Source organism: Dicentrarchus labrax, unplaced genomic scaffold (genome assembly GCF_905237075.1).
Source record: "Dicentrarchus labrax unplaced genomic scaffold, dlabrax2021, whole genome shotgun sequence".
Taxonomy (NCBI): domain Eukaryota; kingdom Metazoa; phylum Chordata; class Actinopteri; family Moronidae; genus Dicentrarchus; species Dicentrarchus labrax.
This window is the reverse complement of record NW_026136722.1, coordinates 2,323,878-2,339,024: the sequence shown is the minus strand read 5'-3', so window position 1 is coordinate 2,339,024 and position 15,147 is coordinate 2,323,878. Positions and strand designations below refer to the sequence as shown.

General features: G+C 41.5%; 1 protein-coding gene across 1 annotated transcript in view; it reads right to left on the bottom strand.

Moving 5' to 3' along the window:
* Positions 1–13,919, bottom strand: part of grin2aa (glutamate receptor, ionotropic, N-methyl D-aspartate 2A, a) — a 133,670-nt gene extending 119,751 nt beyond the window's left edge. The window contains exon 1 of the mRNA XM_051387861.1: positions 13,410–13,919. Within this exon, the coding sequence (XP_051243821.1) occupies positions 13,410–13,919 (510 nt within the window). The remainder of the gene's footprint in view (positions 1–13,409) is intronic.
* Positions 13,920–15,147: the final 1,228 nt, after the last annotated feature.

Here is a 15,147-nt window from a genome sequence, read left to right as displayed (position 1 = left end):
CTCTCTCTCTCTCTCTCAGGTGTTTCAGCAGGTAAAAACCCCATTTCCCTGTTCCCCTTGGGGAGCACTGACCTAACTGTTGGTGCTCCCCGGAGCCCCGGCTAACTCCACAGACCCATTTGTCAACGTTGACCCTGAAACACTCCCTCCCATCCACCTCGCCACCACCCACCACCCCCACCCAATCCGTCTTCCCTCCCTTCCTATTCTCTCTCCCTCTGATACTTCTGCTATTTTTAAATCCTCCCACTATGTCTCGCTGTACCCCCATCCTCCCAAAAAGACTATAAAAGCACTAAAGGCTGGATAAGATGGACAGAAAGGGGGAGGATAATGGAAAAGGACAGAGAAGAAGACAGAGAGGGAGAAGATGAAGAAGGCTGATGCTAAATCTGGGGCGAAGTGGAACACTAAACTAGAACATAGGTGCTAAAATAATGTACTGAATAAGTGTAGACTCCAAAATGTCACCTTTTTTGAAGGGCTCATATCATATCATATACATTGTGCACTGTTTAAATAAATTATTGGAAAATCTTAAAGCTGCACTAATCAATATTTTTATATGAACCAAGATTCAACTTACTACATGTTATGTGAAAGGTGTTGCTCATAGTAAATAACACAGAGAGATTTATTACTCAACCATGTAGCTCCCCTCAGCGTTATGGATCATTTCAGCATATCTAGGCTCATTATTTTGGTTTTATTTTGGTTTTATGGCCCAAAACTGTATTGTTTCGGTTGAGTCTCACCACTTTCATCAGTCTTGTTTCAGAGCAGGCAGACGTATTTTAATGAGCCAACTGTACAGTATTTGCCCAAGACCAAGCGTCAGAATGAAAAAGTTAGAGACTCGCTAGTGAACATAGTGGAGTATACTTGCTAAAAAGGCTTTGTTTTTCCCTCAAGAGTTGGTGGCGACCAAAATAGAGCTAAAAGGAGAGTAAATATTGGACATCATGTGGCCAGAAACTACTCCAAATGAGTGATAATGTTGTTCCATATGTGCAGAATGTGTAAAAAGGCAACTTCACCATAGTAAGATGATGATACGTTAAAAGTTGCATTTACAGCTTGTTCTGCGGCCACCAAGTGGCCACACAGTTTCCAGTCATTAGCAATGTAGACATGAACTTAAAATATATGTTAAACTACATTACAAACATTTACCCGTAGAATGACAAATGTAATGATAAAATGCACGTGTTGTTAAATATGCAATTACATAACATACATTACTGGTTAACACAAAAATGTGACAAGTCATTCAACATATAACTAAATAAGATGTTGCCCTAACAGGAAGGAAGTGGCTGATGGATTGACTGTAGCCAGTTATTAATTTAAATCAATTACACAAAAATATTTTTCAATAAACCAATCTTATTATTTATTTACATTCTGAAGCTGTAGCCTTGTCACCTTGAGTACCAACAGGATGGATCTGAGGGTCACACAGTGCTGGTATTAACAGACGTAGCATACAGTAATTACAGTACGCAAGGGGAGGGGGGGTTAATAGGATGCGCACTGACTTTTCTCAGCAAAAACCTTATCGCTAATAACCACACACTATCAACTTAATTAAAGACTGCTTCTTTAAAAGCCCCTCAGCCTCTCTCCAGTTTCCTCTGTACCTCTTATTCTATCTTTAACTCTCTCATTTGCGCTCATTCCATCTTTTTTCCCTCTCTGTCGCTTTTTCAAGGAGAAAGCTGTTGAGTCACTCTTTCGTTGTCCCCATTCTCTTCCCTCTATCTTTGAAGTCAGCTGAATTCCACAACACTACAATCTAAAAGCGAAGAGCTCACTGCACTACGTCAGTTACATGATGCGACACGACACTTTAAGGACTACATATTAAGGACTCTGCAGTTAAAAGAACCGAGTGTGCTGAGACAAGTTGCAAATGACCTGAAAACTAAAAATAGTTCCTTCCAAAAAGTCGTTCACTGCAGCATTTAAACAGGGAAGACAAAAATGTAGAAGGACACGTTCGTGGCCATTGAAGCCTACATTATAGGCTACTGCATAACGCTGTCTTGCGGAATACTTACAAATCATGTAGCTGTCACGCTGACTATAGCCACCACATTTTAATGTACAACATAAAGTACATGCTTCATACCTTTACTGAACACATAAAACGCCAGTGTTAAACATTAGGTGCGACAAGTTAAAACACATAGCTAGCCAAAGTACGAATACAAGCATGAGCTGAGGCTATTAATATTAATTTGACTTTTTTATTTATATTACTTTCAGGTCCAGAGGGTTAAAAGTTTGTGGATGTGAAGCACGTGTGGCTTTCAGTAGACAGTCAGACGCAAGGACACTCCACTTTCTTGTCAGGCTCGACAAGGCCTCTTAAGTTGTCTTTCATGTTAATGGATGTGATGCAGCATCTTTCTTTTTTTTCCTTTTTTTTCCAAAGCTGAAGTTTTAAGAGCAAAGTGCCGGCTGTACATTACGTAAACTGAGAAAGTGCGGGAGAGATGCAGAGAGAGACAAATAAACTGAGTGTGCCAATAAAACATGAATAATGCCATTTTCCTGAGAGCCCCCCACTGTGCTCACAGCTTGTTCACTGCTTGTCACACAGGGACGGTCTTACAAGTCAGCCCTTTTTTCCACCCATCCATCCATCCATCCTTGCGCCCATCTAGCCCGCTACTTCAGAACAATTAGGGTTGACTTCATGCTCCATGGGGCTTTCCATCATAATGGAGAGACGAGTGAAACAAGGAAGAGGCTCGTTGGAGGGATATTTAATTCATGTCACTCTCACTTGCCTGCATCTCTCCGTTCCCTGTCTTTTAGCACAGCTCACTGCCCCCAACATGGTGCAGTGCTGGGCTAGGCTACAGTACGCTAACGCTAAGGGAGAGACTATGGTCCGTTTTAATGGAATTGTGTTGCTACGCTAGAGCAGCTCTACACAGGATGCAGTGAGCAGGCGAGAGAAGCAAGCCAGCCCTAGTCTAACGTGATTGTGCTCATTCACTGCAGACACTGCAGAGTAATCTGGCAACAGCATTTCTGCATGACTGTGTGTGTGCTGTATGTATACATGTATATGTGTGTGTGTGTGTGTGTGTGTGTGTGTGTGTGTGTGCGTGTGCGTGTGCGTGTCCGTGTGCGTGCTCTTTTAAGTCAGAAATAGATTAAGTAAAAGGAAAAGAATGGAAAAAGCAGTGCCCTTAAAGACGGGAGAGCGGAATCAAACACTATGTTCCTGAAACCTAAAGCAGCGGAGGGCAAGGGACATAGCTTTGTTAAGTGCTCTGTGGTGTGTGTGTGTGTGTGTGTGTGTGTGTGTGTGTGTGTGTGTGTGTGTGTGTGTGTGTGTGTGTGTGTTCGTTCATGAGTGCATATAGAAAGAAAAAAGAGGGAGGGCGGGTGCAGCTGTTGCCAACTCCTTTCGACATGGCTGCGATAGATACGAGGAGAAATCTCTCACTGCAATCTTCAAACACTTAACAGGAGCGCGATGGAAGAAGAAAGGGAGAAGGGAGGACAGATAGACTTTCAAGATTAGATGAGAAATGCAGATGAGAGGAGGAGATGAGGATAGAAAAAGAAGGCGGCACAGGAATGCGGGACGACCTGGTTTCATAGATTGTGCTGTGATCAAAAACAGTGAAGTTATTAGCCCCCAAATGAAAGCTGAGCATTTGTCACTTTTTTTGTACTATGTGTATTTTACAATGACCTATTTAAAAATTTCCTCTGGAAAACCTCAGCAAAATGCATCCTGCTCTATCTATCGTCTGTGTCTCCATCTTCCGACCCTCTTTTTCTGAGAGGAAGTTTGAGGAGTGGGAGGTCCATTTCTTCGCGGCTCATCTAATTAGATCAAACTTAAAGCAAGTGACTGTTGTCTGACCTCCCAGCACGGTGGATTTTTATTCAAAATCCCAAAGCAGCTCAGAGGGAACATGTTGTAGTGTGGTTTTAAAGTTAATCACTGCAGAAGAGAGCCTAGAGAATGGATTGCACCAGTAGTCACAAGACAGGACACTATACTGCACTAGAGAAAGAGACCCGCACTGAAATGTGAGAGCACAGACGATAGAAGATGAATATACCTGCGTCTGTGTGTGTTGCACCACTAAGAGCAATGAAGCCTTACTGACCTCATAGAAAATTGCCAATAACTGAGCATGTGTATTAAAGGCTCCCAGGTTTCCCTCCTTATTACTGATGTTGAGGTCTAAACCCCTGAACAGTCTAGCTGACCTCCCTTGGCTGCCATTTTGAATTTACATTGCTCTCAGATTGGGAAACTATCAAAGAGATAGCAACATAATTACATAAGGTAGCAGAGGGATCTTCTGGCCTACTATAGCCAGCAAACTGACCTACCTAAATACTTACAATATGATTTCCATTTAACATGTAGATTTTAAAGCAACACTGTGTAAGATTTGGTATTTGTACCACTGTCATAAATATGGACAGCTGCAAACGTGCACTTGTTATGATTACATTACCTATCATCATTAACCTTGTTACAGCTCAGTGTAGAATCAAAGTTATTTTGAAGCTGTTATTTTAAGGTAAAAAAGTTATATAATGTGGCTTTAATAATATTTCATTTTTGGAAAAGGAAGGAATGGAATACATAATTAGCATGGGTGGAAAGCAGGGTTTATTATTCAGCTTTTGAATAATGTTTGGGACCAACTAAAGAAAAGATGTTTAATCACACACTTACAGATGATTATTTTGTGTCGCAACTACATATGCTCACACTTAATTTGAAATTAAGTTGACTCCTAAAACAGTGTGGGAATTGGACTCCTATGTGAATGTCAAAACAAACAGCCAAACTCTTTTTTTTTTTTCTTTCTTTGTCTTTTCTTTACTGCCTTCCGTCGCTGTAACACATACACCACCCACAGGACCTGTCGGAGCTCAGTACTCATATGGAGTCCCATATATCAGTGTGGCTGCAGCTGCAGTAACTTTATAACCCCTAACACTACCAGAAAATCTTTTTTCAGCTATCCATCTCGAACAGGCTGTCAATCTAGACTCCCCTTCTGATTGTCAGGATGGATTGAAATCAATAGAGTGATGCGTTTAGTGTTGCATATTCATGTCAACATAAATAAGCCATCAGATCAACATCCCTAAGGGCAAAGTTAGCTGATATTTATCTGTGTGTATCTCAGGAGCATGAGTGACAGGAGGTGGTGATAATACAGTCTGAAAAATCAACCTCTCACTCACATCTGTGTCTCTCTCTCCCTCCACTATAACTGTGATTGACAAGTCCTCCTGAAAGATGCTTCTAGTTAATAAGTAGCTGTCGCTCATAATGAAGCAGTTTGCCGTATGTACCAAGAATTAAGATCTACTGAGGTTCTGCAGCTTAAAAACAGAGTGTAGACAATTTAATCAGACAATTTCAACGTTCAGAAAATGAGGAAATGTGTCTTTGAAGGCTTCAGCCACCGGAGCTTTTTTTTATTTTACATTTATACTCATGCTGATGCAATTGCCTCGTGACACAAAGATGAGGAATGAAAAGACTTTCACAGCCAGCAACTGCATGCATGTGTTATCTGTATATTAGTCAGGCTTAAGCTGAGATGACAAAATTCTCCCCTCCAAAGCTGTGATAGCTGTGTTATTCTCTGTGTGCCTCTTCAGTCTCTCGGTCGCCGAGCTTATGTTATATTTATTGTAGGGTATTTCTGTCGGCTTATGGTGGCTGACAAGAGTCGAGTCAGGCAGATCAGAAATTCAATTTACTGCTGAGACACTTGGGTTAATCAACAAGAAACACACACACAAAAAAAAAAAAAGATGGACAGACACACCCACCCAAAAAATGCACACACACATTAGCCGGATTGTCACTCATACACAAATGCACACAAGACAAACAGACAAGAGGATTAGTCTGATGTTAGCCAGGCTGTTGTTTGTTTATCCTTGTAACGACACTACGTCCTGATGGTACACACAAAAACACTTGTAGTGTAATAACGGCACCAGCGCCAAACAAATAGTTGGAATAGATGTTAATGTAGCGGCGTTACACTGTTGGACCTGTATGCCAAATGCTCGGACGGGGGCCTGATCAATTCCTGCATGTGGTTATGAGCATGCTGAGCACATGGGCCGAACGTCATTAGAGCATCTCTCTCAGCTGAGGCAGCTTCTGCAAGAAGAGCAATCTGTTCAGTGAAGACAACGACAAAAAACACTAAAATGAATTAGATGACGTACGTAAGGAGATTAAAGACTAAAGTAAATGCCTACATGAGTGTAACATCAAGATCTATTCCTGTTTAGCTATCACATAACGCAACATTAGACCTTCTATCCTGAGTCTTTGTTAATTAATTTAAGAGTGGAAAAGATGCTTTGGATGGTATGGGTCATAACTTTTGTTTTTACCGTGCCAGGGCTACCCATTCAGTTAATTTTATTACAGAAAAGGGATTTTACAGCTCCTGGCCCAACTCGTCTACCTGGCTACAGCTGACACTGTACAAAGGCACTATTCTTTTGCAAGCGTCCGTGTGCTTGTGTAATATGCAACTTTCTATGTGTATTTGTGTGTGTGCATATGTTGCTGCCATCTCTGTACACACTGCTGCTGTTCCCGTTCTTGAGGCTGACGCCGAGGCTCTCCTCAGAGACAGAGCGAAGGAGTGACAGACGCTGTGAGAAGGAAAACGGGGGGGGGGGAGCAGAGGACATAGAGGGAGGACTAGAAAACGAAAGAAAGTAAGAGAGTTGGTCCAAAAGGAAGAGCGACAGCAGGAAAAGGGACATAGTGAGAGGAGGGATCACAGGACCAGTATAGCTCAAACTATGTAGCACAAGAACAAACTTTCTATACTTTAGAACAGACACCATGAGGGAAGGCCAGAGAGAAGAGGGAGATGATGAAAAAAGAGGGAAATGTACTCATAAAAAGTGCTAACAGCTATATTTCCTCTAGTCCCACATATTCATTCAAATCGATTCCCTTTGAGAAGTGAGAGGCCATTCCTCATCTGCAAGACAGCTGCATCTAGCTATTGGAATAATACACTCGCTCAAACATAAAGTAGCTGCACACACGCACACACGCATGAACACATAAGTGTTTTCATATTTACAGTGACATATAGACACTTTCTCACACACACACACACACACACACACACAAAAAAAAAAAAACACACACAAATGCTGCACACACCAAGGATACAAAATAAGGAGAGCTAACAAGTAAAGTATTACCATGGGACTCTCACTGAGGACAGTCTTCCTGGGCTAATAGAATATCTGACAACACCCCAGTGATGTCATTATCGCAGTCTGGGTCCACACACACACATAGCCAATTATAGACACACAAATACAGATAGCCTTTATGGCAATATATTGATAAAGTACATGCACACAGACACACACCGAGGCACACGCAACCACACTTGAAGATTTTGCGCACAGAGGCGTGTGGCGGTGCGGCAGGCTCTGCGGTTTAGCAGGCTGAAGATGCTCTCGTTAAATGACAGTGTGATTTAAGCCAAACAAAAAGAAATGTCTCTGCACAGTAATTGGACAAACTCATAAATGTTATAAAATGTTATTTCTACCCACTCTCAGTCTCTCTCTCCCTGTCCCTCCCTTCCGCTCTGATTTGCTATTTGACACGAGCATGCAGCAACAAACATCAGTGTGTGTGTGTGTGTGTGTGTGTATGTGTGTGTGTGTGTGTGTGTGTTTTTGTGTAATTATACAGCCTGAGGGGAGACAACAACAAGGATGGATGAATAATGTCCTTTGATCACAATAACACCACACACACACACACACACACACACACACACACACACACACACACACACACACACACACACACACACACACACACAAATGTTTGCATCTACTACATTAAGGCTGACACTTACATTGGGGTGTGTGTGGTTAGTTGGTATAAAAAACTTTTTCAGCCTGAAGTCCCCCCCCCCAGCCACCAGCCGCCATGATAGCTGCTAGGTTTTATCACTATGCGTGGTCAAAAAACCCTGTTCATTATCCCAGGATATATCGACAGATCTCACCACTAAAGATCAATAAATTACATAAATACACTTGTCTGTGTTTACTGAATGTGCCTTTGTGCGTCACTGTTTAATTAGTTAAATGGAACAATCGAGTAACAGTGGTTGATACAGGGTTTCCCTTTTACCACCACGGAGTCCAACCTGTCAGTCGACTCACTGTGCACACATAACAACTCTTAAATTTACAAATTTTTGATCTACGTGATAACCTATCGCTACCACAGCTTCCATTTCAGCTATAATCAGATTTATCCAAAGCACTTAATGTGCACTCATTCATGTATTCATTCAACTAACAATGGTGTTCAGCTACATGCAAAGCACTGCTCTAACCACTGGGAGCAATGAGGGTTCGATGTTATGTTGACAGGAGGCAGGGGTCGACTGCCAACCCTGCAATTATTCAACGACCCAATCTGCCTTCTGACTCACAGCCGATACATCAGTACTGATTGGTTAGTGCAAAAGGACACAAAATAACAACCCCTCCCAACAAGAAACCAACTGACATGAACATCAATCTATCAAGTAAAATATACTGCCAGTAGAAAAGCAACTTCCTCTTGGCGCCATTTGGGAGTTGTAGTATGTTCAGGTAGCCTAGTACAGCTAAGTCTAAGCTAAGTAACTCTTCAGTCTGGCATATTTTTCCACTGAAGAAGACCACCAGAAGACTAAGCTGAGAGTCTCAGACTTTGTTTTAAATACCAAAGTATATCAACTGCTCCACTGAGCTTCTCAAAGCATCAGACACATCATTATTTATTCATTAATTTGTTTGAATCACTGAATAATTAATGAATCATTCCGTGTAAATTAAGTGTCCATTGTTTAAGACGCTCAAGGAATGAACTCTGAAGCAAAAGTACTGTGTGTGTGCATGTGTGTGTCCATGTTAGGGCTGGATATCGTTCAAAGTACCAATACCGATACATTGACTTCCATAGAAGTTCTAGAACGCTACTTTTTTCAGTACCAATTTTATACAATTTTGTTTTAAGAAACAGCTTTTACTCTGCTCACTTTAAAATAATGATATAAAACTAAATATCTGTACAGTGTGGGACTATATAAAATAACTATAAATAACTGGCTACTGGCTAGCTAACAAGCAGCACAAAGTCTGTGTAGTTGAACAGCTTATGGTTTAAAAAAAAGAAGAAGCTAGGCCGCTCTCTGTGCATAATTGTGTTTTTCCTGCACGCCTCTGTGACATGTAATGTTAGACAGCCACACACAGTGCCAATTGGCTGATGAGTTTTACTCTGTATTAAAATTTTTAACCAAATGACAATTTTGGTTTTGGTGTGCTACCAAGATTTTCAGTGGCCTGATTTGGCCGTCTACGTAAAATTTCAGGAGGCGCCGCAGCATACAGACTATGATTAATCGCAAGGCAAAAATGGGAAAATTAAGAAAAAAACAAAGCTGCTGCAGCAGAACATATCAACCAAATCGGAATGGACATGTCAATAGGCAGCTCTGAGTTAGGGCAGACACTAACGAAGACTTAAGATATACAGAGTGAAAAGTGTTCGTGACCAACATGATCCAGTTACCATTATTGACCATTGTGTAAGTCGATAACCATTTAGCGTGAGAATTACATGAAACCAATCAACAAGCCAGGCCAGACATCCACCCACACAATTACATCGGGTAAGGGAATGAGAAAAGCACAAGCGTTTGAAGTTGAGGCAAGAAAGAAACAAAAGCAACAAAATTGCAAAAAAAACCAAAAAAAAACACAGAAGAATTAAAGTGTAAAGGTAAGGAAAGTCAGCAATGAAAACAAAATAATACAAGCTGATTATTTTTTTTCTTTTTCTACCCACCCACTTTTCAGGAGCTGCCAGGGAGGTACCTTCAAGCTGAATTGCTGAGAATGCAGCAAGAGAAGACATTTCTTTCCTTAATCAATAATGTATTCTTTTCAATACAGGCAAGTGATGCATTATTCAACAAAGGCTGAAAGATGTATGGAAGGGACTAACATAGGGAGATGCTGCAACATTTATCTAATTAACAAGTAATAATGTAAGACAGAGAGATGGGCAGAGACATGGGTGGAGGGACAACACAAGGTAAAAGAATAAACGCAGAAAAGAAAGAAAAGAAAAAGATTGGGCGTAAATAGCGTCTTTTTTTTTTTTAATGGGGAAGCTCTCTGATAGTATTCTCTAGAGGTTGATGTGGAAACGGCTTCGACTGGAAGTCATCCGCACCAAGAGATTTAGCCTCCAAGTGACGGGCAAAGGAAACACACATGCACACATGCACACACACACACACACACACACACAAAGTCAAAGTATATTCAATGCACGCAGAGGCATTAAAGCATATATATGCAGGGAAATTTCACACAAGTCTATGCACACACAAGTATGAAGGCGTAATCGTGAATAGACAAACACACTGAGGGTCTTACAAGGCGTAATCATTGGAGGCGAGCTTCTCCTCATATTTCACATGAGGATTAGTGAAAATCTGCATGGAACAAGGCGGCAAAAAAACACCGCTACTTACACTTCAGAGGGTAACTGTATAAACCTTACCCTACAGAGGGTGAGGAGTTATATAAACTTTAAAAGGAGGGTAACAGACGATGTAAACCTTACAAGGAGAAGATACAGCAGAGGACACACTAGAAGAATCCTAATCCCCATTTGGGATGGAAACACACTGCAGCACTCACTAAACAGATTTAACTGGTGTGTGTGTGTGTGTGTGTGTGTGTGTGTGTGTGTGTGTGTGTGTGTGTGTTGTTGAGGGACCGATGCATTCCCCTCAGGTGTATTAATAAAAAAGCAATTTTATCTTAATAAGGAGAAAAATATAACTATATGGTGGCAACTAGTGCTGAAAGACTGGTTGATAAATTGATTATTTAATCAATAGAAAACTATTATAGAGGAATTTTTTTAATAGATTCAATAAATTCTCAAACAAATATGCCAAACATTGCTGTTTATACCTTCTCAAAGGTATTGATTTGATGCTCTTTTCTGTTGTGTATAAATTGATATTATAATCAACATTTTTTATGACATTGTATAAGCGTTTAGTTGAAAACATAATTGAGAGAATAACTGTTACAAATAACCAGTTGCAGCCCTAATAATACATTGGATGTATTATTGTATTTATTGTATTTCAAGACTTTCTGTTTTAATTGTTCAGCGTTTTGATGGTTTTAACCTCAACATTCACACTTTAACATTTTTGGCTTTGACTGACCCTCCGGCTTGGATTTACAATTAAATGTATGAGATCCTACCTGTGCACACATCATGCCTTAACTTGGAGGTATACAAGTGTCTGTATTGCACTGTTGTGATAAATGGTAAGAGACAACTTCTCATATCATGAGGGTGTGAAGCAAGCACCTATAAGACAGATAAGTTGGGAGGAAAAAAGGAAAACGTGAGAAAGAAAATAAAGAGAACACAAAGTGGTGGGTCGAGCACTTTAAAGTGGATTATTTTCTCCTCATCTGTTCCTGCAGAGGAAAACACTCCCGCTGTCAAGGAGCTGAATCGCTGCTGTTTCAATGACACTCACTGACAGGGGACGTGAGGGGTGTCTGTGTGTGTGTGTGTGTGTGTGTGTGTGTGTGTGTTGTGTGTGTGTGTGTGTGTGTGTGTGTATATGTGTGTGTGTGTGTGTGTGTGTGCGTGCATGCTGCTGAAATAAGTGGTGTGTGGCAGGTGCCAATCAGGACATTCTGTAATTCCCCTCCACTCAGCCTTGCCTCTGGTCAAGATGAGGGATTATCCCCTCACCCCTCTATTTCTCTGCTTCGCCTCTCCACCTCCTCTATTTAAACACTCACCTCCTCCCTCCTTTTCTGCCCTGTCCGCCAACACTTCCCCCCTTTCTTCTTTCGTTTTCTTCCCTCCTCAAAAAAAAGGTGCCACATGTAGCATTACAGGATCAATAAACCATTACCGCAGTAACTTTAAGACATTTGTATAAACAAACAAGATAATCACCGAGGGGTTCTACAGCCTCTCTGACCTATGTACCGCATGTCTTATTGTGGGCCACGGGGTTGGATTTGGTGGGTATTCTGCTGGACCGCCTAAGAGAGAGATTGCTTTATGGCATGAAATAGGAAGACGGTTACTATTCTTTCAGTGCGACTGGAGCTAAAGATTTGTGATTTTCAAACACTGGCAGCTCTTGAAGTAAAAGAAAGGTTTATAGAAAGATGATTTATCCTCTTCAGGAAAGAAAGAAAATACAAACACACACTAGTGGCTTTAAGTTGTGCGAAAGAAGCAAGGATTTCCTGAAAGCGGTGTAGTAATTTTAAAAAAGACTGGATTTTACAATACCATTGAATAATACCATTTGTTTACAATAATTACACCAAGGTACTGTATATGTCAATAATTTGACAATGGCACACTGATGTTTCTAAATGCTATATGTAGCATCTTTAAGAATAGTCTGGCTAACACACTGTCTGGTAAGCCTTCTTTGATCTTCTGGGCAAATAACACAGATAAGAACATCCCCATTGTGTATCTGCTAAGCACTGCCTCATGAAAATCCTCGGTATCATCATCATCTATTCCTATTTACAGTTCAAAGTGATTGGCAGGCAAAGGGATGTTGCCTATTCAAATGTGAGAACCAATCAGGACTCTTGCACCTTGTCTGAGGGAATCCTAGACCATGAATGGAGCCTTCCAAGATTACAGCTCACTGTACCACACAGTCGCTGTTAGCCAAACTAATAATACACCCACTCCTTCTATATTTCCGCACCCTTTCCTCTTTAGTCATCCATTCTTCTCCCTTTCCTTCTGTTCTCTACCTGCTTAATACTCTCTTCTTCCAACCACTCCAACACTTCTCTGCAGATACTTACCTCATCCTCCTACCCCCTTTACCTCCTCCACATTATCTCTTTCCACCAATGCTGGGCTGGTTCCTCTCTGTGTTTCTTTCTCTTGACAGCAGCTACACTGATATCCAAGCTAACTGGCGAGGTTTCCCTTTAGTCTGTTAGCATGATATTATAGTATTACCATTTTACAGGCTTTCGACAGCCCCAAGAGCCAAATATGTAAAAGTAAAGTAAAGTAAAAGTGAGTGTGTGCTTGATTTTCTTGGTCAAGCAAAAAAGCAAAGTCAGAACATTTGGCAAATCACTCCAAACTAAAGCAATCACTTAATTGTCAGTTCATTTTTAATTCAAACATTTAACCATTCAGTCTACTCCATACCGCACCCGGCTTTGCACTTCATCCAACTTCATCCATTCATCAACATTCATGTAATCACCCGTCCACCCATGACCTTCCACACACTGCTCCATACCTTATCAGCCATGATCATGGACGACCCTCCATGGATGCCCAGGATGGGTATGAGTGTCTGCGAGGAAATAAAATCCAAAATCTGGGCGATGGCCTCCTGGTCGGTGCCATCCCCAAACACCACGCCATGGATCTTGGTCCCGGACATCAGGTCGCACATGTGGGTGATGATGCTTTTCGGGTCGGTCTCGTTGACCAGCAGTGTGACCACGTTGACGTCAATGGGGTCCTCCTTGCTCCACAACGCCCGGATGTCCCGGTCTGAGATGTAGCGTGTGCGCCCCAGGATCACCGCAATGTTCAGGACTGGCACTTTTTCCGAGGCACTGCCAGTTCGCTGCTTTTGAGCCGCTACGGGGTCTGCAATCAAGGTCACCGCCACCAGGAGAGCCAGGGATAGCAGCACGCTATTACTGCCATTGCTACTGCTACAACTGCTGCTCCTTCTACTCCTGCTCTTACTCCTTTTGCTGCTGAGGGACATACTGCCAAGCCACTTCATCCCCTGCATGGAAAGAGGATGAGGGAAACCAGACCAGATGAAGACAGATCAAAAAGAGGGAAGGAGATGGGAGAGAGAAGTGTGGAAAAGATGATGGCAGAGAAGAGAAAAAGACAGGGGAGATAAATTGTCAATGCACAGTTCTTCAAGCCCACACATTCAGGTTGAATCTTTCTTTTTCATTCCATTTCTTCTCAGTAACGTTATTAAACACATAAACCTTGTGGAGAGGGAGATGGCCTTGAGAGGAAGTTGCGGAGGGGTGAGAGAAAGAGAAGATGACTAACAAGTATATACTTTATGGTCACGACTGCTAGGATCAGATGATTCAGGAGCAAGCTGTGCTGTTCGGAAGAGGCAGGCATACATTTAAATAGTTTACAAGTGTAATATCTTAACACCTCAACCTGCAGCATAGATTGACGCATAACTTATAAGGGGGACGCTTTGAGTGACAGCAACAGACAAACTGTACTGAACATTCATATATGCTTGGTTATATTACATTTCCTGCCTGTTGGTTCATTTTGTTATTCCCTTATTTGCAATCTTGTGCAGGACAATACTATTATGTGCATGTTTGCAAGTATAAGATTTGGTTTTAATATTATAGGGTTGAAGTCTACACTGATCAGCCAGAACATTATGACCACCTGGGCACCCTGGTGGTAATAATGTTCTGCAGCCCCATACCAACAAACTGTGATGTACTGTGTTTTCTGACACCTTTCTATCAGAACCAGCATTAACTGTTTCAGCAGTTCGAGCTACAGTAGCTCGTCTGTTGGATCGGACCACACGGGCCAGCCTTCCCTCCCCACGTGCATCAATGAGCCTCAGCCGCCCATGACCCTGTCTCTGGTTCACTGCTTTTCCTTCCTTGGAGCACTTTTGATCGGTACTGACCACTGCAGACCGGGAACACCCAAAAATAACTGCAGTTTTGGAGATGCTCTGACTCTGAGCATTTTATCTAGTGCCATCATCAGGTTAAAAATGTATTTGTCCAATACTTTTGCTTATGAGTAAATACCTGCAAAATCATTCCCATCAGCCTTAGCCATACTATGTGTTTAGAGCTACTTAGGTGAGTCAAACATGATGTTCTCACTCCCTTAACCCTACTGCAATGAACTTAGTATGAGATTGACAGTACATTTAAACTGCATAAAACTATAAAAAACAGTATTGTACATAAAAATCTCTGATGTGTAAAGGTAATATAACAAAACAAAGA